Source organism: Nilaparvata lugens, chromosome 14, assembly GCF_014356525.2.
Source record: "Nilaparvata lugens isolate BPH chromosome 14, ASM1435652v1, whole genome shotgun sequence".
NCBI lineage: Eukaryota > Metazoa > Arthropoda > Insecta > Hemiptera > Delphacidae > Nilaparvata > Nilaparvata lugens.
In genome coordinates this window covers 16,401,099-16,427,362 of record NC_052517.1, presented here as the reverse complement: position 1 = coordinate 16,427,362, position 26,264 = coordinate 16,401,099, and the positions used below count along the sequence as shown (strand labels likewise).

The window sequence follows — 26,264 nt, the reverse complement described above, 5'->3', positions numbered from 1 at the left end:
CAAGGCTTAGGGCCGGTTTCCGAGCTCAGGATTTAGGCAAGTTCTAGACTTTAAACATCTGGAGTCAGAAAATTGTCTTTCCAAAACGGGGCGTAGTCGTAGTAAAAAAATGCAGCCAAAAAAATCTTCATTTTCTCATTTCTATGATTGAAAACGTTTATCCTTGAAACATTCCTGAATAATTCATAATAGCTAAAACTTTACACTATTTTCTCTTTTATTTTGTGTTCATTTCTCTAGTATATCGAAATTTAATTTAAACGTGGACTATGATTACGCCCCGTTTCGGAAAACTAATTTTCTGACTCGAGCTGTTTAAAATCTAGAACTTAGCTAAATCCCAAGTTTGGAAACCGTCCCTTAGTCAAAAGGTTAGGGTTCTGTGACCATATTAAAAAAAAATTCTGGTTTGGCGCACTCACACAACTTTCCTTGCCGTTATGAAAATTGATCACCTGACGCTAGTGTTCTCGCGTATCTCAAGTCTACTATTCAAAGAAATAAGACAGCTGGTAATAGGTCAATAACGCTGGAGACACACGAGGTCTGCTATCTCTTCGTAGTGAATGATTTAATAGAACCAACAGTTGCAAACAGTTTGCAAATTGATAATCACATTTTCTCGAATTTCAAGCTTATTTTCAATTTTAGGTGGAAATTTTACTAGACATTAATTGCAGAGATTTTCATGCTCAATCTTTTCCATTTGGAATTTTTTTCAAAATTGTATATGAAGGCTGATAATTGAGAATCTAAAATCAAACTTTGCATAGATGGGGCGGAGTTCCTGAAATTTTTACAGATATAGGACTTGTTGCAGTTGATAGAGCTTATCAATGACTATTTCAGGTATAAATTTGATCAAAATCGTTGGAGCCGTTTTCGAGAAAATCGCGAAAAACCCTTTTTTTGACAACATTTTCGCCATTTTAGCCGCCATCTTGGATTGCATTTGATCGAAATTGTTCGTGTCGGACCCTTATAGTGTAAGGACCTTACGTTCCAAATCAAGTCATTCCGTTAACTGGGAGATGAGATATCGTGTACACAGACGCACATACACTCATACACACACACACTCACACACATACAGATCAATACCCAAAAAACACTTTTTCGCCACACTTGGATGTAATGAGCTGGTTTACGTGCGTCATATGGAGGCCGGAAGTGATTGTTTTCTGACCAGGCCGGTAAAACTTCACGGCCCTAGGGCTGTAAAATGACCTTGAATAACAGCTGATCGTGTCCGATCTCACAAAAATCATAGAGAGATTATTAATTAGTAATATTGAAATTAATTGACAGTAAAAGTTGTCATAACCAAGATTCAAACTATCAAAATAGGCTGTTTGAATTTTATTAATTTTTCAATTTCTTATAAATATTGGGAAGTTTTTTTTTGGTGTGGCGAAAAATAGCGTTCGCAACACGGGCAAAAATGTTTTTCCGGCTCTCGAACGCTTCAAGTTCTCGACTTCGTCTCGAACTTGAAAACCGCGATCTCGAGCCGGAAAACGTACATTTTCGACCCTAGGTGCGAAATATACTATTTCGGACTCAGGGGACCTTGAAACGAATAGAAGTTTAGAAATTGGGGTACCTTAATTTTTTTTGGAAAGTAATACTTTCCTTACCTATGGTAATAGGGCAAGGAAAGTAATACAAAGAATGACCTACAATACACAATCAAATATATGATAATATGAAGATGAAACAATAAATTAATTTTCTCAACGCATATCTGATCAAACATGTGTTGAAACAGTCATAATAATGTTGATATAACATCCTCATTACCACGATGACATTATCCTATAATATGGAAATGTCACCAAGGCTATTAAATATTCGTTCATCGACTTTCCATCTAGCTGTTTGCCCTTTTGTCAATATTTGCAGTAGCAGAAGTTTTCGGGGTGATTTACAGCATTTAATTAGGATTTTAGTTTAATAATAAAATAATATCGGGGCACCGAGCTTCGCTCGTTATTTTTATTTATTGATAAATAGAACACAATTACAGTATTCTCTAAAATGATCGGGTTTATATTTCACAGCTGGCTATACGTCATCTTATAAATTTCGGGGATGCGATATTTTGATTTTTCACATACTCACTTTTTTACTATCCACAGCTGTTTCAGCCAAGGATGAATTATCCTTTTAATGTCGTTTGGCGAGTTTTCCCAAGGATGAGACCTAGAGCAATCGAATCTTTATCTTTATATCATAAACCTACTATGTTACAAATTTCGTGAAAATCGTTGGAGCCGTTTTTGAGATCTGTTATACATAAATAGCCAGATATAAAAATAGCCAGATATTAAAATAACCAGATATATAAATACAGAAATTGCTCGCTTAATATAATAGGATTCATTAATATAGCATTTGAACAAATGTAGTATCCAATTTATTTCCATCTATAAACAGTCTATGATCAGATCTGTGAACATATCAAAAAGACATAGAAATGCGCTACAATACACAATCGATTACATGATATAAAGATGAAACAATAAATTAATTACCTGTATGTAATCAAACTTGTGTTGAAACAGACTTAATGATGTTGATATAACATCCTCATTACCACGATGACATATCATATATTATGGAAATGTCATCAAGGCTATTATTATTCCAGAACACATAATATGTCGTTGATATGTATATGTAATATATTGCTATATGATCAAATATTATTTGATGATTATCTTAACTGAGACTGATTTCAAATTGTCAGAGACCCTAGCGAATAGCTTCAAATATTCTCATTCTACTAATACTGACATATTGAAATAAATCAAGCTTCAACTGTTCGCAAAGGAAGCTTTATTGTGTGTGTGGAGTGCAGTTGAAATGTAATTATCGTTTCAAATTATATGGATGTAGTTATTATTGAGGTGACATAAATAAGTGGTTTGATGGGATATGTGGATATGAATATGGATAGGTTTGAGGATAGAGAAGCTGTATAGTTCTGTGATAAAAATTCAAATTCAAATTTATTTGTTCCTTGTACAAATTAATAATGAATATCGGGGCACCGAGCTTTGCTCGTTATTCATTTATTTATTGATAAACAGAGCACAATCCTTAAAAATAATTGGGGAAGGACTAACAGGCACAGTCCAAAACATTTCCCTCCCTGAATTTTGATTTATACACTATAAAAAGTTCAAAAAGTAGGTGATGCTCCATACACTTGAATTCAGGTCCAATTTTCAGAAACAGAAAAGTTTCACAAACCAAATTGAATAACACTCACTAATCTGAAGAATAATGATTAACTTTGAAAATTATGATATACTCTAACTGACCGAGCGAAGTGAGGTCTAAGATTCAAGTCGACGGGTTGGCATCTCTCTTAGTGTTTAAATGTTCAATTGTTTAAATGCTTATATGTTGCGCATTTACGGCGAAACGCGGTAATAGATTTCCATGAAATTTGACAGGTATCTGTCATCCGAAACACGAGAGTGGCCCGAGATAAATATCTTGCTCGGCCCGGGATTTGAACCCGGGAGCAAGTATCATAATTATAAGTGGGGTTGTCGAGGTTCCGGGCTGCTGGGGTTCCCCCGGATGTATAAATCATAAAGCTATATGATCTACTCGACTATCGCCACTCCATATTAATATTCACATACTGAAATCTTGACATACTGAAATCTTGAAAAATTTGAAATAAGCCTATATCCATCCTCGGAAATCCTATCATATTGAGCGAGCAATTTCTGTATTTTTATATCTGGTTATTTATGTTCAACGGATCTCGAAAACGGCTCTAACAATTCTCACGAAATTTGGAACATAGTAGGTTTATGATATAAAAATTCGATTGCACTAGGTCTCATCCTTGGGAAAACTTGCTGAACGACATTAAAAGAATAATTCATCCTTGGCTGAAGCAGCTGAGACTTTCGTCGTCTATGGAAGGTAAAACGTGAGCGAGTGTGTATGTGAAAAATCAAAATATCGCATCCCCGAAATTCGTAAGATGACATATAGCTAGCTGTGAAATAAACACGATCATTTTGGAGAATTGTGTTCTGTTTATCAATAAATAAAAATCTGGTGTGGGGAACTCACTCAACTTTCCTTCCCGTTATGAAAATTGATCACCTGACGCTAGTGTTCACGCGCATCTCAAGTCTACTATTCAAAGATTTGAGCCAGCTGGTGACAGGACAATAACGCTGGAGAGACACGAGGTCTGCTATCTCCTCATAGTGAATCAACAGTTAGTTGCAATTGAATAATCACATTTTCTCGAATTTCGAGCTTATTTTCAATTTAAGATGAAAACGTTACTGAAAATAAATTGTAGAGATTCTCATGCTCAATCTTTTCCACTTGAAATTTGTTTAATTTGTATCTGAAGCCTGATAATTGGGAATCTTAAATCAAACATTGCATAGATGGGGCGGAGCTCCTGAAATGTTTACAGATATGGGACTTGTGGCCCATCAATGACTATTCTAGGTATAAATTTGATTCAAATCGTTGAAGCCGTTTACGAGAAAATCGCGATAAACCCTTTTTGACAACATTTTCGCCATTTTAGCCACCATCTCCAATTGCATTTGATCGAAATTGTTCGTGTCGGGTCCTTATAGTTTAAGGACCTTACGTTCCAAATTTCAAGTCATTCCGTTAATTGAGAGATGAGATATCGTGTACACAGACACACATACACTCATACACACACACATACAGACCAATACCCAAAAACCACTTTTTTGGACTCAGGGGACCTTGAAACGTATAGAAATTTGGAAATTGGTGTAGCTTAATTTTTTTCGGAAAGCAATACTTTCCTTACCTATGGTAAGCAAAGTAAAAATAACGAGCGAAGCTCGGTGCCCCGATATTTGAGAATCTTTATGCAAAGATTCAAGTTAATCAGTCCAGTAGTTCCTCTCCTACTTTATCTGGCTTTGATTCCTTGCGTTTTTCTCTCTTTATCTTCACCATAATCATCCACTCCATTTGCTCTTCTCCTCCAACTCCTCTCATTCCAATTTTTTCTTATTTGTTCCAACATTTTCCACGATTTTCTCTCCTTCTCTACTTCACACTCCACTTCTCTTTCTCTCTCTTCCCAAAGGCCAATGAAACAGAGCCACAAAAACTGAGTAGAAGCGGCAAAACTATCCACTGAGGTCTGGGAAACTGTTGGAAATATGTTTTTCTTTAGCCGACTGTCATGAGATAAATGGTTTTAATTCATCTTCATGAAAAACATCTTTTTGTGGCGCTCCGTTCTCCTTCTTCTTGTTCTTGTTCTTTCTCTTGCTCTTGTTCTTGCTCTTCTCCTTTTTCTTCTTCGTCTTTTTCTTCTTTTTCTTCTTCTTCTTCTTCTTTTTCCTCTTCTTCTTCTTCTTCTTCTCCTTCTTCTTTTCGCGTTTTCATTTCAAGGACAGGATGATATTATTTCGTGCTCTGGTCTCGTTATTAAGTTGCGGCTACGGAGCCCAGACATTTTCCAAGGTATTTTCTCTATTTTTCCAGAAATTTTCCTCATTTCCCGAGCCCATTTACTCCAGAAACCTTTGGATATTCTTCTTCTCCTCCTCTTCCTCCCGTCACCTTTTTCCTTCTCCTTCTCTCGTTTTTGGTAGAGAGTTAGTGAGGAGGATATTTTTAATATTCTTTCCGAAGAATGGACATTGATATGTCCAAAGCTCCGCCAATATTTATGTAGATGCATAACAATATAATTATCTATAGTTATTATATTACAAATCGCTTTTTCATATCATATACAGTTCAATAATCATTTTCTTAGTCTATATTATGTAAATTCATCTATAATTTTGCTGTATTGTAAGCTATTGTATATAAGTGTATAAGCCAGTATATATTGTAATCTACATAAATAAAGTACTCAATCAATCAATCTCCATCTCCTTCCACTTCTCCATCTCCTCCACCACCTCTTCCCCCTTTCTCTCTTTGTACACATCCTTCTCCTCCTCCTCCTCATTCACTTCCTCTTCTTTCTTCTTCTCCTCCTCATTCTCTTCGTCTTCCTCTTCCTTCTCCACCTCCTTCTCCACCCCCTCCTCCGTTTTCTTTTCCTACTCCTCTTTCCTACGTCTCTTCGTCTTCTTCCTCCTCCTCATCTTCGTTCTCCTCCTCCTCTTCTAACTCCACCACATTCCCCTCCTCCTTCTCCTTCTCCTTCTCCTTCTCATCCTCCTTCTCCTTCTCCTTCTCATCCTCCTTCTCCGCCTCCTTTTCCACCTCCTTCTCCACCCCCTTCTCCACCTCCTCCTCCTCTTCCCTCGTCTATTCGTCTTCCTCCTCCTCATCATCACCGTTCTCCTCCTCCTCCTCTAACTCCACCACCCCCTCCTATACCACATTCCCCTCCTCCTTCTCCTTCTCCTTCTCCTTCTCATCCTCCTTCTCCTTCTCCTTCTCATCCTCCTTCTCCGCCTCCTTTTCCACCTCCTTCTCCACCCCCTTCTCCACCTCCTCTCCTCTTCCCTCGTCTATTCGTCTTCCTCCTCCTCATCATCACCGTTCTCCTCCTCCTCCTCTAACTCCACCACCCCCTCCTATACCACATTCCCCTCCTCCTTCTCCTTTACCTCATCATCCTCCTTCTCCACCTCCTTCTCCACCTCCTCTTCTACATTCTTCTCCTCCTTCTCTTCCTACATCTTTTCGTCTTTCTCCTACTCCTCCTCCCCTCCACCTCATCTTCTTCCTCCTCCTCCTCCTCCTCTCCTCCTCCTTCTCCTCCAACTCCACCACCCCTCCTCCTCCTCCTCCTCCACATTCTCCTCCTCCTTCTCCTTCTCCTCCTCATCCTCCTTCTCCTCTTCCCCTCAATGTTTCTCATCTACATCCTCCTCCTCCTCCTCCTCCTCCTCCTCCTTCTCCTCCAACTCCACCACCCCTCCTCCTCCTCCTCCTCCACATTCTCCTCCTCCTTCTCCTTCTCCTCCTCATCCTCCTTCTCCTCTTCCCCTCAATGTTTCTCATCTACATCCTCCTCCTCCTCCTCTCGCCAGTTCTCCTTTTTTTGTCTTCACTGGCCGTCTCCCTTCAACAACCGCTTCTACTTCTATTTTCTATCCACCAACTTTATAAAATTATCATAATGCATCATATCATTTTCATATTATCTAGCTGGACATCAGTGGTCAGATTAGTGAACTGGATATCCAAGTTTAGTTAACATTAATGGATTGACAGCCACATTGTTTTTCATCATCAAAACCTGTGGTGAGATTTACATTATAAAGTCAGCGGAAATGGGAAGATATTTTGTTCGCATTCTCTCTTTCACGGTATTCTATTGTAGATGACTGGGATTCAATTTCTTCTGTTATATCTGATATGATATGAAAATTCTGGATGTATGATGGTTAACAAAATTAACCTTATCATAGGAACCTCACAAAAATTAATCAAGGAATCATAATGTTATATTTCTTGTGCTGATAATAATTATGGAAGAATATCCGGATCAAGGGTCCAAAACAAATATTATACACTAGAAGTAGAGAAATCTTTTATAATATAAATATAAATAATTTTATATTATAATATAAATATAATTAAATGTGCCATATTTTTATCTATTTTCTGTATAGGGCTACTTGTAATATAAATATAAAGAAAATATTTCAAGAAAAGGGTACTGAGATTTTTATTTTCTTTATATTAATATAAATCTGCTATATTTGTATTCTGTGCTAGAAGGTAGTGGATGCACAAGGTTCTAATTGAAAACTTGACAAACTGAAAACTTGATCTACTGAGATCTTGAAGAATTTCAAATAGGCCTATTACCATCGTCGGTGAATTTATGAATTTAGAATATATATATATATATATATATATATATATATATATTCATAGTTTGAACTTTGAAATAAGAAAGAAATAAGAAAGGAGGTGTGCTTACAATATTTATTGTGGTCCTGATTTTTTTATTTATTCTTTGGATACATGAGGGAAGTCCAGAACCAATTTCTTCATGCAAAATTTCCTTGTGCTAGATACAGGATGGCCCAAAAACCTCGTATATTCGGTACATTTTCGAGTTTTCATCTATTTCTGTCAAATCCAGTACAGAAAAATCGGACAGGAAAATTTGCTGTCGCCTTTTTCTCAGATTCCTTAGATTATGAAATTCTGAATAAGATGAGATCATTCGGAACTCTGTATCTCCAATGAGTACTGAGTTATGATCTTTCAAAATTGAGTAAAATTTAAAGAAAAAAAACAATTTCGATGAATATCAGTTTTTGATCAACAATACTTTCCGATTGTTACCATTCAGATGTATAATTAAGTATCCCTCCAATATAGAGAAAATTCTGAGATATATACAATACAATCTGAGATCAGGTAGAGCGCTCTATCTCATATAAATCTTCAGGTACACATGGCAACAAAGATCCTTGTATTGTGAAAAACACCTAGTTTTTAGCTTCAATCATCATTACCAACTACATTGACCTCACATTGCTATTTCGTACAATGTCATAAGTTCATGAGATATGTTATACAAGAATCACCCGTTAGATGCACTTACTTTCAGTATTTCCTAGTGGAGAAGCGCGCTTAAGGACATCTCAAGGATCAAAATTTCAAACACTTACAAATTTTGACACAATGCTCGAATCTCATCGTACTACACTTCATTCTTCTTGTCTCGTCAAGGCGGTTCAAAGCATGCATAAGTTGCATTATTATACATTCATGCAACTCTTCATAAGTTGAATTCAGTCGAGAAATGTTCATAAGTTGAATTCGGTCGAAAAATGATAAATTTATTAAATCATCAGAAGTATGATTCCTTGATGAATAAATATAGTTTTCAATCGTCAAAATTTAAATTTACTCTGAGTGATAATTGACTGAATTTCAGAAGAGTGCATTTATTATTCTATTTCGGTCTTTTAAAAAGTTTTCTGAATTTGGGAGAGAAATAATACAAGGACTATCTTAGTTTTTTTCTCACAGTGAATGCTTTCTTGCGAAAATGATAAATACATAAACAAATAATTCATAGAAACACTTGACTCACATGGGCTTCTTTTTAAAATTAATAAAAAACATATAAAAATTTTGTAGTAAAAACCGTTATTTCAACTTGAAAATGACCTAAGTTAGGATCAAAACCAATTGTTGAACTATTTTAAAGTTTTTACAAAATAAAGGGTACTTCAATATTTTTATATTGCTTTTGTTAACAAACAATTCATTATTTTCAACAAGAATGAACAGTTGTTATCAAATCAGATATCATCTATCTTCAATGAAAGGCAGTGGGAAGGCAGAGAATCGGCAACACTGCTCTTCTATCTTCCTCCACTGCCATCATAACGTGAACGCATTTTCCATTTATCAGTTTTTAAGATTAAAGGGTACTTCAAGATTTCTTTTGTTAATTCATATTTTTCAACAAGAGTGAACAGTTGTTATCACATCAGATATAGCTATCTTCTATGAAAGGCAGTGGAAAAGCAGAGAATCGGCAACACTGCTCTCCCATCTTCCTCCACTGCCAACATAACGTGAACGCATTTTCCATTTATCAGTTTTTAAAAAATAAAGGGTACTTCAAGATTTTTATATTGATTTTGTTAACAAATAATTCATTATTTTCAACAAGAATGAACAGTTGTTATCACATCAGATATCATCTATCTTTTATGAAAGGCAGTGGGAAGGCAGAGAATCGGCAACACTGCCCTCCCATCTTCTTCCACTGCCATCATAACGTTAACTCATTTTCCATTCATAAGTTTTTAATGAATAAAGTGAAAAAGGATTGAGATGGCCGGATCGACATTTGTAAAAATGAAAAAATTGTTCACGAGCCGGGACATAAATATAGAATTGAAAATGAGGATGTTACGCTGTTACATGTTTTCCACTCTCTTGTATGGGATGGAATCATGGACCCTCAAATAGAGCCATATGGATAAGTTGGAAGCCTTTGAGATGTGGTGCTACCGAAGGATGTGGCGGATTCCATGGACGGATAGAGGCACGAACATGGAAGTCCTAGGGAGAATGAAGAAGCAATGTGAAATTGTTTACACCATAAAAAAGAGAAAACTCCTGTATCTTGGACATCTCATGAGAAGCCACAAATATATAACTCTCCAGAATATAGTCCAAGGAAAAATCAGCGGAAAAAGGAGTGTTGGAAGGCGACGTGTTTCCTGGCTTAAAAATGTGAGGGATTGGTTTGACTGCTGCAGCAAAGACTTGTTCCGAGCGGCAGTGAATAAGATCCGGATTGCTGTGCTGATAGCGAACCTCCAATAGGAGACGCACTAGAAGAAGAAGAAGAAGTGGGAAGGCAGAGAATCGGCAACACTGCTCTCCCATCTTCCTCTACTGCCATCATAGCGTGAACGCATTTTCCATTTATCAGTTTTTAAATATAAAGGGTACTTCAAGATTTTTATATTGTTAACAAATAATTCATTATTTTCAACAAGAATGAACAGTTGTTATTACATCAGATATCAGCTGCTATTTTCCAGAGAAAGGCAGTGGAAGATAGAGAATCGGCAACACTGCTCTTCTATCTTCCTCCACTGCCATTGTGACGTGAACGCATTTCCCATTTATCAGTGGTAACGAGTTTTAAAAATTGTACGACAAATCTGATATCAGAGTCACATTTTGACAATGTAATTTGGCCGGTGGCGTGAAAAGGGGGAAAATGGCTTTCAATTAATGTCAGAGTGGGACAGACGATGTCAGCCATCTTTGTCCGATGTAATTACTCACCACCAGCTGACAGACAATCAAATAATTCAGCGGATCACATCCTGAATTGAGCAGAGCAGAGCAGACATGTTTTATGGTTTGACTGACACTCATATTTCATCATCAACTACTCAATTACTGATAATGTTTTCCTCCTATCTGTTACTACTTTTTCGCCACACTTGGATGTAATGAGCTGGTTTACGTGCGTCATATGGAGGCCGAAAGTGATTGTTTTCCGACCAGGCCGGTAAAACTTTACGGCCCTAGGGCTGTAAAATGACCTTGAATAACAGCTGATCGTGTCCGATCTCACAAAAATCATAGAGATAATCTCATAACGACTGTAATAATCTATATAATTATGTATCGTGAATCGCGGTATCATGTCTATAATATATTTTATGAATTACTGTTTCATAATTTAATATTTATTATTGTGTTTTTGATATCAAACAATAGAATACGATGATATCTTCATAGCCTCAACAATATAATGTTGGCTGCATTGTCCATTGTCAGAAAGGTAAGTATCGCAAGTCTTTAAAAGTGAAGAATCGAATTTGAAATCAAAGTACAATAATTGTATCAATATTTAAAAGTGAGGTAGAGTAATAATTGTTTCTTTTTTATTATCGAATTCCACTTCTTAATGCAATACAATCAACAATAATAATAGGAAAATACAGCAGATATCTAAAGTTTAAGGTAAGCCTACTGGTGAAACTCAGCCTTGACTGAAAAATTCCTAGTAATTTTTCCGTAATTCATTATTAAAACTTTTAGATAATTTTTCTTCAATATCAAACCATATAGAGAAAACATTAGGCCCACTCAAGATTGAATCTTCGAATGTTTTCTCTATGATTTAACTATTTTCAGAGCAATATTTTGTTGTGAAAATGCCGGCAAACCGACTTCAAGTTTGCCGCTATAGGCTACACTATATTATAGTAGCCTACATACGTTACCTGACTTACAGGCCTCTTTGATTAAAAATATGCAATGGCCGAGAGCGAAAAGGCGTGAGACATCACAACTCAAAGTTCATTGAATTACAAACATGATCTAGGTTCGAACCTCGCGGTCAGTGACATTTTTTTTTTGTCGATGAATTTCGACTTTTATTAGCTATTTTTTATATTAGTTACCGTAATTTAAATTTCAATCAATTTTTTAGATATATTTTGAGACAAAACTGTGAAATATGCAATTATATTAATTTTTTAATCACATTATTTCAAAATAGTAATGGAAATTCTATTCATCCATCTATCCATGAGATATTGCACCAGGCGCAAAGCGCGAGCTATAAAAATTCAAACAATTATTCGAAATATTAATAGTATAAAAATATGGTCACTATTGTAAATTATCAATTAGTAATATTGAAATTAATTGACAGTGAAAGTTGTCATAACCAAGATTCAAACTATCAAAATAGGCTGTTTGAATTTTATTTATTTTTTAATTTCTTATATATTGGGAATTTTTTTTTTTTGGTGTGGCGAAAAATAGCGTTCGCACCATGGGCAAAAATGTATTTTCGCCACACTGCACAGAAAGCAGCTGTTTTCCAGTCCCTACGTAGATCTGAAAGACCTTGTTTGCAGACGATGTCAGAAAAGGGTTTCTTTTCCGGGCTAGGCCAGAAAGTTGTCTCTTTCCAGCCGCTCATGGAAGTAGTTAATAAGTCATCCGCTAGATCGGGCGAGTGGCCACTTTCATCATCAGCTAAAGTCGCCATGATTTCAGTTCCAGTTTCGAATCAAACTAATTTGCTTCGCAACCAGTTTTATTCAATTATTTATTGTTGATTAGTGCATTCCAAATTTTCAAAAATGCTTGAAGATGACCATGGTATTCCAAGTGAAATTTTAAAAGAATCTGAAATCCTGACTGCAAATCTTCTACCACTAAAATCAAGAGATAGGTACGATAGCTTAACAAGTATTCTTTATTTTGTATTCTTTAGTCTATTTATTTTGTCAGCAATACCTGTAGTGTGGCAAAAAATATCGTTTGCACCAAGGGCAAAAATGTTTTTCCAGCTCTCAATCTTTTCTAGTCCTCGGCCTACGGCCTCGGACTTGAAAACCGATTTCGAGCTGGAAAAATCTCATTTTCTGCTCTAGGTGCGAAATATACTATTCCGGCTCTCAATCTTTTCTAGTCCTCGGCCTACGGCCTCGGACTTAAAAACCGATTTCGAGCCGGAAATATCTCATTTTCGGCCCTAGGTGCAAAATATACTATTTCGCCCCACTTGGATGTAATGAGCTGGTTTTCGTGCGTCATATGGAGGCCGAAAATGATTGTTTTCTGACCAAGCCGGTAAAATTTTTACGGCCCTTGGGCTGTAAAATAACCTTGAAGTCAGCTGATTCTGATTTGATGTGAACGTGTCTACAAAATAGTTTAAGAAATGGAATCAGTTCATGCTTCTAGAATTGAATAAAGTATTTTTCAATAAGATACTATCATTTTATTTGGATGAATGAAATACGAATAAGATATTATAGACTATTCAAATTCAATTTTCAGAGTATAATAGAATCTAACCTCAAACCTCCTAGTACTGCGTTTATCACGGAACATGGTGGATAAACGGAATCATTTTATGCTTCTAGAATTCAATAAAGTATTCTGCAATAATATACTATCATTTTATTTGGATGAATAAAATACAGATAAGATATGTATTATTATAAACTATTCAAATAATTCGATTTTCAGAGTAGGATAGAGCTTCTAACCTAAACTTCCATTGACATTCAGATTGGCCAAATTTCAAGTGTGCTAAAATAGCTGATCAAAAACGTTTCATTATTTGTGTTTATCATTCAATAATTAAAACATTTATAATAATATCATCTTATTGTCATTTGGAAGAATAAAAAGTATAAACTCAACCTCTTACATAATTGAAAATAATCTTTTAGGTTATTTAGACAAATCAGAATAAAAAATAAAAATATACTTGGACAATTTCCTGATATTCAGATTACCTCAGATTTGCTAGAGCTATGACCTTTTGCTTTTGCTTTTGGAAGTGCTTAATAAGCAATTATTCTCATATATATATATATATATATATATATATATATAATATATATATATAATATATATATATATATATATATTTTTTTTTTTTTTATTTGCCTGTGTGGCGAAAAATAGCGTTCACACCATGGGCAAAAATGTTTTTCCGGCTCTCAATCTTTTCTAGTCCTCGGCCTACGGCCTCGGACTTGAAAACCGATTTCGAGCCGGAAAAGTCTCATTTTCGGCCCTAGGTGCGAAATATACTATTTCACGCTTTTTATTCTTGGTTGTGTTTCATTTTTCTCTTTCTTGTTCCTTCAGTCCTTGAATCGATTCTTTTTCCTCCTCTTTTCTCTCGCCACACTTTTTCTTCTCCTTCTCTCCGCCTACTCCTCTACCTCGCTCTTCTCCTCCTCCTTCTTCTTCTCCTTCTCCTTCTCCTTCTCCTCCTCCTCCTCCTCCTCCATCTTGACCACTTCCTTCTTTTCACCCTCTTAATCCTTATCTTCCTCCTCTTTTTCTCTTACTCCTCCTCCTTCTTCTTCACCTTCTCCTCCTCTTCGGGTGGATCCTCGGGAGGATATTTTTAATATTCTTTCCGAAGAATGGACATTGATATGTCCAAAGCTCCGGCAAATTATGTAGATGCATAACAATATAATTATTATCTATAGTTATTATATTACAAATTGCTTTTTCATATCATATACAGTTCAATAATATTATTTTCTTAGTCTATATTATGTAAATTCATCTATAATGTTGCTGTATTGTAAGCTATTGTATATAAGTGTATAAGTCAGTATATTATATTGTAATCTACATAAATGAAGTAGTCAATCAATCAATCAATCAATCTTCCTTCTTTTGTTCTTCCTCCTTCTCTTCCTCACCCCTTCACGCCCTCCTTCACCTCCTACTCTTCCTCCACCCTCCTTCCTCCTTCCTCCTCCTAACCCTTCACTTCCTCCTCTTCCAGATCATTTTCCTCCTCCTTCTTCTTCTTCTCACAGTACCTATTCCCCTCCACTTCTTCCGACTCCTACATACTATCCTCCTCCCATTCCTATCATGTCTTCTGTTTATTCTCTTTCTCCTTCTCTTCGTCCTTCTTCATCACCAATTCCTCTTCCTCCTCTCCTCCCTCCTTCTTCTTCGTCAAATCATTGTCTTATATATCTCATGTTTCCTCTTCCATCTCTTTCACCACCCCTACCGTCCCCCTTATTATCATCTTCTTCCTCCCATCTCCCCTCTCTTCATTCACCTTTTCTTCTTCACTCCTCCTTCTGTTCATCCAATCCCTTTCCATTCTCTCATTCATTAGTTTGTATTCTAGTACCATCAAGACAACTCCTCTTTCTTATTATTGTCTCTCCGTCTTCCCTGTTCTTCTTCTCCTCCTCCTATTGCTCCTCCTTCTCCTTATCATCATCCTCCTTGTCCTCCTCCTGCTCCTTCTTCTCCTCTTCTTCCTCATTTTCCTTCTCCTCTCCTTGTACTCTACTATCATCAACACTACTCCTCTCTCTCTAATTTTAGTCTTCTCCCCCTTCTTCTCCTTCTTCTTCATCTTCATCTTCTTCTTCTTCTTCTTCTTCTTCTTCTTCTTCTTCTTCTTCTTCTTCTTCTCTTCTTCTTCTTCTTCTTCTTCTTCTTCTCTTCTTCTTCTTCTTTCTTCTTTTCCTCTTCTTCCTCTTCTTCTTCTTCTTCTTCGTCTTCTTCTTCTTCTTCTTCTTCTCTTCTTCTTCTTCTTCTTCTTCTTCTTCTTCTTCTTCTTCTTCTTCGTCTTCGTCTTCTTCTTCTTCTTTTCCTTCTTCTTCCTCTTCTTCTTCTTCTTCTTCTTCTTCTTCTTCCTCTTCTTATCCTTCTCGTCCTCCACCTTCACATCCTCCCAATCCTCCACCTCCTCCTCCTTCTCATCCTCCTACTCCTCCTACTCCTCCTCCCCCTCCTCCTTCTCCTGCTCCACCTTCTCTTTCACCTCTTCCTCCACTTCATCCTCCTCCTCCTCCTCCTCCTCCTCCACACCCACCAATCCATATCTCCTGTCACAGCTATAAATTCGAAAGTGTCTCGAATCGCTTTGCACTTGAACAGCCCCAGGAAATAATCTAGAATATTGTGAGATGTACACTTTAAATTGTCAGCATTGATTTAAAATGAATCACTGATGTTGTCTATTAGAATCGCTGACAATTTCAAGTGGATCTCACTGCAGCAAGAATGCATTAGTGTTCCATTATAATTTCATCGATTTGAAAACTCCTTGCATTTCTCACTGTAAATGGATTTTAGCTTTGCAGGCTTTTACTAAATCGTGGTTAAATTATTTTCCATTTTCAGTTCCTGTCTGTTTTTTTCTTTCAACGATTTGTCACTTTCTATTTTAATCCCTTTGCTTGAAAATTATCAATTTTTGGCTGTTCGGTACACCTTTTTATTTTTATTTGAATTGGATAATCTTTTTCAATATAATTGTTAAGATCAAGAGTGTGATAAGGTGGCAACTGAAATTTTTGAGTGGTCTAATAAGCGAGTTATGGGTTGTTGAAGTGCTAATTCCGTTTTCTTTCCAGATCATAAACGGTTTCGAATTTTCCATTGGATTTATTTGATACATTCAGTATTATCATTGGCTTCGTTCTAATATGCGTTTTTTACGATTAATACCAAAATAAACAAGTTATCGAATTTACAAAAAATGTTATTTTTTTATTTATAAACAATAAAATGTTTTAGTTTGGAAAGATATATTTTTCGAATTTTTAAGAGAAGTTCTAATAATATAGTCGAAACCGTTTATGATCTGGAAAGAAAACGGAGTTAGCACTTCAACAACCCATAACTCGCTTATAAGACCACTTAAAAATTCCAGTTGCCACTTTTTCTCACTCTTATAATGATCTTAAAAATTATATTGAAGAAGATTATCCAATTTAAATAATAAAAGGAAATTGTACCGAGAAGCCTTTAGTTTTTTAATAAAATGTTATTAAATTATCATTCAAATCCACAAGGAAATTTTTCTCTTATTCTTATCTTCCTCTTATACTGTTATTAAACATGTACAGGAGTATAAGTTGATTAATGAGGTTCTTCTGTAGTTTACTGAAGTACGTTACTAGTAGTTCTGTGAACAGTAGACCCCACGCACTTTTTTCATCCACAAGTATCTGATGTCACCTGTTCTAGTTGATTCAGTTGAATCACAATTCACAATATTGAATCATAATCACTCTCAAAAGCTGTTATTTGTTTTCTCCTAGATCAAAAACTCACGCAATGTTAATAAACTCAGTTCACGTTCGAATTTGTATCCCATATGATTTATCCAGTTTCGTGATGATCTTTCCATCTGATAAAAATATTTCTCAACTATTTTGAAACTGATTTTTTCAATCAAGAATATTATAATTTCTTCGGCAATATTCAGTTCATTCAATCATTTTTTGACCGAGCGAAGTGAGGTCTAAGATACAAGTCGATGGTTTGGCATTTCTCTTAGTGTATGAATGTTTAAATGTTTATATGTTGCGCAACGCGGTAATAGATTTTCATGAAATTTGACAGGTATGTTTCTTGTTTGACATTTCAAATGCTACTTTTTTGAAATGTTAACAAACTCAGTTCAGTTTGAATTTGTATTCCATATGATATAATTCATCAAGTTCCGTGATAACCTTTCCATTTGATGGAAATTGATTTTTTACAATCAAAAATATTTCTTTAACATTATTCAGTTCATTCAATTATTTTCAATAACCTATCAAACTAGTTTTTTCAAATGTGAGAATATTGATACCAATGGGCACGCATCATTGGGCACGCATATTTATTCTCTTTTCAATTATGAAAATGTATTATTAAATCATGGAAAGATATATTCCCTTGATAAATTTTATATTTTTGGGATTTAATTGATAATTCATCAACAGCGATCAACAATTAATTGACCGAACGAAGTGAGGTCTAAGATTCAAGTCGACGGTTTTGCATTTCTCTTGATGTTCAAATGTTTAAATGTTTGAATGTTTATATATTTATATGTTGCGCATTTACGGCGAAACGCGGTAATAGATTTCCATGAAATTTGACAGGTATGTTTCTTTTTTAATTGCGCGTCGACGTATATACAAGGTTTTTGGAAATTTTGCATTTCAAGGATAATATAAAAGGAAAAACAAGCCTCCTTCATACGCCAATTTAGAGTAAAAATCAGACTAAAGAATTATTCATCATAAATCAGCTGACAAGTGATTACACAGAAGTTTGGAGAAACCAGTCTATTGCTGTATTTTGTAACATATTTGAAATTTGGGTAGATATAGAAATCCCTAGCTGAAGTACTAATAGGTCTGAGTAAAGTAACTGGCTAATATCGCCAAAGAGATAACATAAAGATTAGATAGCATCAGCTTGTCCTGGCTAAACGGTACAATAGCCTAAAAGGAATTGAAATAATTTTTTGCTAATAAATAATATTATATAAAATATTGAAGATTGAGGTTAGGCATAAACATTCAGTGATCGGCGACCTAACGATCGACCGAGCCATGCAACGTAGAATCTGACCAAACCCCTTGGCAGAGATCTATTGCGGCAAAACGGTATGCAATTTGGAAGAACAAAAGGTCACGTGGCTAACTATTATGATGCATGAAGCAAATAGTAATATATAGAAAATTAACTAGCATGTAGAGGGCATACTTAAAAAACCTAATAAAAATAATTAAATGTATCCAGGAAATAGGAGGTTACCAAGCGCATGAATACTGAAACAATTTGCATGCACCAATCACATAATGGCAGTTAATAGGCGGCAATAGTATGCCAATTCAAAAATATTTATATATATTTCTACAAATGATTAGAATTTGTATAAAATTGTTATATAGTCTATGTTATGGATATGGCCCGAAGGCAATGAAATTATTAAACCCACAACATAAGTAATAATTTAATATTTTAGTACGGTCTATTTGAACCTTCAATGGCGGAGGACTAGGATATTCAAATTTTATGTAAATTTGAAAGTCGGAAGTAAGAATTGTAAAATTGAGAAAGGAGAACCATCACTCGCCTGCCAAATGCCACCATGAGAGTTCCCTAAATATTATAGAGCGTAATACCTTGCTATAACTTGTAAAAAGCTAAAGTTAGTTTGAATTATTAAATTTCTTATAAGACTTTGTGATGCTCTTATAAAGCAGAAGTCATTTTCATTTTTTAAATAATTTTGTAACCCCTTGGAAGAGAAGACTCCGGCTACCATAGTCCAGGACCACCAGGAGTTGGATCGACATCAGCGGCTCATAAGAAGATTTCGACACGTGAGTGAGAAATATTGAATTAGTGAGGGCGCCCTTAGTGCTTCGAAATTACCTAATAATCAAAGCTAGCTCGTCGAAAGGGTTCTCTTATAAATTAAGAATTTAATAAAAAATACTTGCGCAAGTAAAGATAGTATTAAAGGTATTTTATTAGAGGAATAATGAGTCAGTACATTTCAGAAAATTCTAATAAATCAAAGAAGTATAAAATCTAGGCTATTAATACATATTCATATGATCTTTAATTTTTGCAATAATTTGCGATAGTTTGTTGTAGCTCTGATTCACTAGATGAATTGCTCTACTTATTCCATCAGGTGCCGAATCTTGCACCTGAGATAAAATATATATTCATTACAAAGAAATCTATTAGATACTAGAGAATTTAATATATATATTTGGATCATTGGTTGCCAATTTATCAAGTTGATTTTAAGGAACCTATTTTTAATAGAATTGTCCAAGTCGACAAGTATTAGCAAGCTTATATCGCAGCTACATACAAAGGGATGCATATGATTAAGAGATAAAAGCACATGGTAACGTTTCGTGCTATAAATTTAGAGAATAATATTTAGCCTGTGATAGTTTACTGATTTCGATTATTGTTCTATTTTTATATTATATATTTTTATCGCTCTTTATATTTTTTGCCCTGATCTATTTTTGCAATATTTGTTAATATATGTATCAAATTGTTTATGGTGTGCAATTATTTAATTCCTCAACACTATAGGATGAGTACCATATATATATATATATATTTTTTTTTTAAATGAATTACAAGAATTATAGGGGAAGCTCATACTGGGCCTATAAAGATTTTTATGAGACTGTATCTATTAAAAAACCACGACCTAATTTTTATAATTATATCAAAATATTTCATGCTCTACCGACTGATGCCAAGCAGGAGGCTAATCGTTATTTAAATATAAAGAATAACGTCATAATTTCCATAAGGTCTATTAGTTTCAATCAGGTACTTGTGGATGAGAATACTGCGTGAGGTCTACTGTTCACAGAACTACTAGTATCATATCAGATAGATAGTTCCGAATGATCTCATTTTATCAAAAATTTATATAATATAAAAAAAGGCGAGAGCAAATGTTTCTGCCCGATTACGAGATTTTGCAGAAATAGCTGAAAACTGGAAAATGAGCCGAAAATATGAGGTTTTTGGGCCAAGGAAAGTTTGCATGGAAAAATTGGACTTCTCTTATGTACCCTAATAATATATTAAAGAATCATAACCACAATATAAATTGCAAGCACACCCCCTTTTTCATGTCTATATTGACTGGACTATAACAGGCACAGCCCAAAACTGTTTCTTCCCCGAATTTTGATTTATACACTATAAATATTCCAAAAAGTAGGTTATGTTCCATACACTTGAATTCAGATCCAATTTTCAGTTCAAACATTTGAAAACAGAAAAGCTCTAATCTAGATTGTTTACAAACCAAATTGAATAACAAAATAACACTCACTAATCACTTAAAACTGTGAAATAACTATTAACTTATGATATTCTCTCATTTAGAATGATATACCATTCCATGTCAACAAATCAGATTATTTTGATCAAATCGACTGAAATTTCCATATTAATATTTCTCGTAAATAAGCTGATTGATTGCAAACAGCTGAACATAATAATTCTGTCTCTCTTTCACACAGGCACTCACATCTTCTGTTATTGTCAGACGACGAAATCATAATCTGTTTTTTCAAGGATGAATAATTATTATCCTTTTCATGTCCTTCAGCGAGTTTTCCCAGGGATGAGACCTAGTGCAATTCAATTTTTATACCATGAACCTACTATGTTTCAAATTTTGTGAAAATCGTTAGAGCCGTTTTCGAGATCCGTTGGACATACATAACCAGATAATCATTATTTACAGAAATTGCTCGCTTAATATAATAGGATGATCGAATATATCCAGTCATACGGATATTTTCTTCAAAACACAACTTATTTCATACAAACTATAGTCTCCATATATCACTGCATACTGAAGTACAGGGAAATAAACCGTGTTTTCCTGTATCATACTGGTATAATTGAAAAGTTTAGCCAATAATAGAACTCAGGCGAGCTGTAAATAATGACATAAGACTTGGGTCACTGCACATCATATGGGAAATCATCATCATCATCAACTTCATCATCATGATGACGCATTTTGGTCTCTTTCTCTCTAGTCACTCATTCTCTCTCTTTCTCTTATTTTCTCTTTCCTCTATCTCTATCTCTCTTTCTCTTCTCGAGTAGTTAATGGAAACGATATTACAGAATGTTTTATTCCTAGAATGGAAGTTTTGGTCTCTTTCTCTCTAGTCACTCATTCTCTCACTCTCTCTCTCTCTTTCCTCTATCTCTATCTCTCCTTCTCTTCTAGAGTAGTTGATGGAAACAATATTACAGAATATTCTATTCCAAGAATGGACGTTATCTGTTCAAACTCAACCGATTTATGTAGATACAACACAATTATATTATCATCATTCAAATTGTATTCCAACTCCATATCGTTCAATTATTCTCCTTTTGATAATTTGCTGAATACATTGGACAGTGAGCTTTATTGTTGGTTATTGTGCGTACAGGAAGTCATCGTAATCTACATAAAAGGATGAATGTAATATAATTATTCTGATATCTCTCTCCCGATTCTCTGCCTTGCCACTGCCTTCTATAGGGGACTGCTGATACCAGTATAATTATCTTAGACTGCTGATACCAGTATAATTATCTTAGACTGCTGATACCAGTATATCTTACTAGCTTACCGCGAACTTCGTACCGCCAGAAGTAAATGTATCTAATGTCACACTTGACTTTATTTGGTGAATCATGAAATTTATTTGACAATCAATATTTTCATTTAAATCCAATACGGACTTCCTATGTGCTTATTCATGTAGCATTTATTATTCCGAAAACTTATTCTTCTCAGTCAAATGGTAGTAATATCTATCAGTAAAGTGTTGAATTGAAAAAAATAGATAGGTTGAATCAGTGTTTTCATAGTTGTTGATTGTCAATAGATGGTCCAGGAAATATGCGATGTACGATGAATCAAACAGAATTTCATATTCTTTTCATCTTCCATTTTAGGATGAATATAAGCTAAGCTAAATTCAAAAAAGTAAATTATTCTGTCATCCTTCAGTAATCATTAATGAATGCAATATGAACAACTCTCTTTCATGAGGTGAATAATTTTTTTCCAAACTTTTCCGTGACTTGTTTATTACAGCTGGTAACTTGAGTAGCTAAATCATATTATCACGATATGATCTTGAATCATGATTATCTTTCCGTTCCTCGGTAGCCGCTTAGCCGAAAATTTCGAAAACATAGGTATGTAAAATGGATTAATAAATAATTATTATTAGCCCCCCTATTGAAATTTGTGGTTCCAGAAACCATCCCCAATATTCACACAACATATTCCTAAAGTTTCATGCCGTTCTGTCAAGTTGCTTTCAAGTCTATAGGGAACAAACAAACAAACACACAAACAGACATCATTTTTATATATATAGATGTGATATTAACTGTTCATCCTTGTTTAAAATTAACATTCATATTCGAACGAGCGTTAGCGAGTTCTCACTTTTGACTTATTGAAAGCCAAAGTCGTTGTCCGTCAGTTTGTATGTTCTACAATAACTTTAGAGAGAATTGACCAATCAGGTTCAAATTTTGAACACTTATTCGTCGAACGTTTTTACAGGTCGAGTTCCTTGTACAACAAAATTGGCTCACTCATTCGTCCTCTTTCAGGATATAAAAAAAGCATTGAAAGTGCATAAGAAGAGAATTTGTTTTTGGAAAATTTTGGAACGCGTTCCCATTTGAAAAAAAAAAGTTTGATTCAAAATGAAGCTGGTTACGAAATGAAGTTAGATCCATATGACGGATCCACGATGGCGGACAAAAGCTTTGAAGCGAAAGAATGGAGTTTTTTTCAATTAGAATAGGATATCCATGGAGCCCATATGTCATATCATACTTGTAAAAGAGATACTTAGCTAAGGATTAATAAATAGTTGTTCCCATAATAATTCTCACCAACTCTGTACAATTACAAGTTGCGGATCTCGGGGATCAATACAACAGTTCATGAGCGAGCTCTTCAACTCAGGGGGTCACCAGTTTATATGTCAAGGAAAATATATATTTCATCATCATCATCAACGATGAAGTATTTATATTTTCCTTAACATATAAACTATGACATAAATGTCCGCTACTTCAATGATTCAATAATAAATATTCATAATTGATATTGAATATTTTGTTAGTTTATTACATTGGTACATTGTTGGAAAACGATCTGGGAACATTGTGCAACTTGGATAGCGCTATCTATTTGTCAAATGATAGACAAAGATAGCAACACCAATGCTAATCGAATACTGCCATTAACTATGTTTTTATCCATAGACAAAAGATACAATGCAGGTGTTAAGAACAGGGATTTTCCCAAAACTAATTTCAACCTTGTAACAACCTTATTAATTAAAAGAATGCGAAATTTATATTATTAGTTTCAAAAATAAATATTAAAATTATCAATAATATTCAAAATTAGTAATTAATTATTTTAATAATTATTATTTAAGATTAATTATAATTAAAATTAATAAGATTATTTTAACCTTATTAATTCAAATTAAACACTCAAGAGGAATAATTATAACGTGGACCAAGCAATAGCTATTGTATCATCTTTGAAATATTGGTATCCTAATTCCTATTTCAATTTTTCAGACCCTCAGACCGCACCCTGAAAGATGCCGAGGTGATAGCGGGGCGTCTCAGACGTCTAGACGTTCTGAGTAAACTGCCAACCGCCGCCATCTTGGAAATCGCTTTCCACGGCCACTATGAGGATTTGGAGAGGGGTGTGACGTGTGAGTAAAAAATGTTCACAACTTCTCTCTCGAAATTCACATTTTCCTGGATAAACCAAGCTGCTATCAAACTCATGAATTCTACAGATGGATATGAGCTCTAGATTTATTAATATAATTCCATTTGATATTCATCAAAGAGTAGATTTGAAGGGAATAGAGGATTGGATTAAGGAAAAGTATTTCTTCTGCCTGGGACCTGAATGGTGGTTATAGTAGCCTATATTTATATATATTTTTACTTTCCTTGCCCTATTACCATAGGTAAGGAAAGTATTGCTTTCCAAAAAAAATTAAGGTACCCTGATTTCAAGTTTTCTATACGTTTCAAGTCCCCCTGAGTCCAAAAACATGATTTTTGGGTGTTGGTCTGTGTGTGTGTATGTGTGTGTGTGTGTATGTGTGTGTGTGTGTGTATGTGGTGTGTGTGTATGTGGTGTGTGTGTGTATGTGTGTATGTGTGTATGTCTGTGACACGATAACTCCATTCCTAATCAACCGATCGAATTGAAATTTCAAACTTAGGTCCTTATACCATGAGGATCCGACAATAAGAAATTCAATAAAATTCAATTCAAGATGGCGGAAAAAATGGCGGATAATTACTAAAAAACCATGTTTTTCACGTTTTTCTCGAAAACGGCTTTAACGATTTTCTTCAAATTCATACCATGGATAGCTATTTATAAGCTCTATCAACTGGCATGAGTCTCATTTCTGGGAAAATTTCAGGAGCTCTGTAATATTCTTGAGAAAAATTGCGGATAATGACGAAAAAACCATGTTTTTCACGGTTTTCTCGAAAACGGCTCTAACGATTTTCTTCAAATTTATATCATAGATAGCTATCTATAAGCCCTATCAACTGGCATGAGTCTCATTTCTGGGAAAATTTCAGGAGCTCCGTAATATTATTGAGAAAAATGGCGAATAATGACTAAAAACCATGTTTTTCACGATTTTCTCAAAAACGGCTCTAACGATTTTTTTCAAATTCATACCCTGTATAATTATTTATCAGATCTATTAGCTGGCATGAGTCTTTTTCCTGGGAAACTATTGGGGGGTCCACCCTATCCTTGAGAAATGGACTTTGTAACCTCCATCTCGTGCATGAGGTAGGTAGGTAGGTAGAGCAGTTTATAAGAAGTACACAGTCATAGTCAAGATATTTCATCTGTAGAACAGCTGTTTTGACGACTTTAAAAAAAAAATCATCTAATTTCACAATTTACACGAAGGAAAAAGTACTCTGAAAACAATAATTATAATATATACACATATACAGTAGTCTGATCGTAGTTGCAAATAATGCAAATTATGTTGCCGCCAATAATTGTCATGATGTTATTCCCCTAAATTATTCTCGTTTGAGAGTGAGGCTTACAGTTCAATGAGCAAGGAAAGTTGTGTGAGTGTACCACACCAGATTTTTTATAAAGCAATCTCTTTATAATTTTTTGTAATTCCTTAGACCTAAATGGTAGTCGTATTTTTTATCTCTGTTTTATTTTAGTTTTTCCTGTTGGAAAATCTTTTTTTCTCTCTCTCAAAATTCGTTATCACTCTTTTGTTTTTGCAGTGAAGTATTTTTTTCTTGTCATCAACTCGATGTTGCATTGTTAATTGTATTTTGTTTTTAGTTTTTATTTTTGCGACTCCCACCAGCGGTCAAAGACTTTTCTTTTGCTGGTGGTGCCTGAAAAAATTTTAGTTTTTAGTTCTCGGTAGTTTATTTTATTTTATTTTCTTGTAATAAGTGTTGACTTATTAACCTTGATTTGTTGCATTGTTAAACTCTGGCAATAAAGAATTGGATTTTATTGAGATATCAAATGAAAAGAATAAGAAATTGTCAGAATAAATGTATGATAAATTGAATAAATTAAATAATTGTCTAATAAACTAGTAGTTCTGTGAACAGTGGACCTCGCGCTCAGTAAGTTACATTGACCTGTTGTTATGTTTTCTCAGTAATTAATAAATCAATTTATCAGTGATAACATGTGTCCCAAATATTTGGGAAAGTACAGGGGCGGCGGCGGGGAAGAATTTGGAAGGTCTGGAGGTTTTCCTGTAGCCTCCAGTGTAGTATGCAACAGATTAATTTGGTGTTCAGTTTTCACAGCGATCTTATAGTTTTGGCTGAGAATTTTTCGTATTTGGAAAAACTTCAAATTTTTGATGAAAATT

General features: G+C 34.7%; 1 protein-coding gene across 1 annotated transcript in view; it reads left to right on the top strand.

Annotated features, from left to right (window-relative positions):
• LOC111055288 (rap guanine nucleotide exchange factor 4) overlaps positions 1-26,264 on the top strand; it is a 384,485-nt gene that overhangs the window by 84,499 nt on the left and 273,722 nt on the right. The window contains exon 3 of the mRNA XM_039440978.1: positions 23,929-24,071. Within this exon, the coding sequence (XP_039296912.1) occupies positions 23,929-24,071 (143 nt within the window). The remainder of the gene's footprint in view (positions 1-23,928; positions 24,072-26,264) is intronic.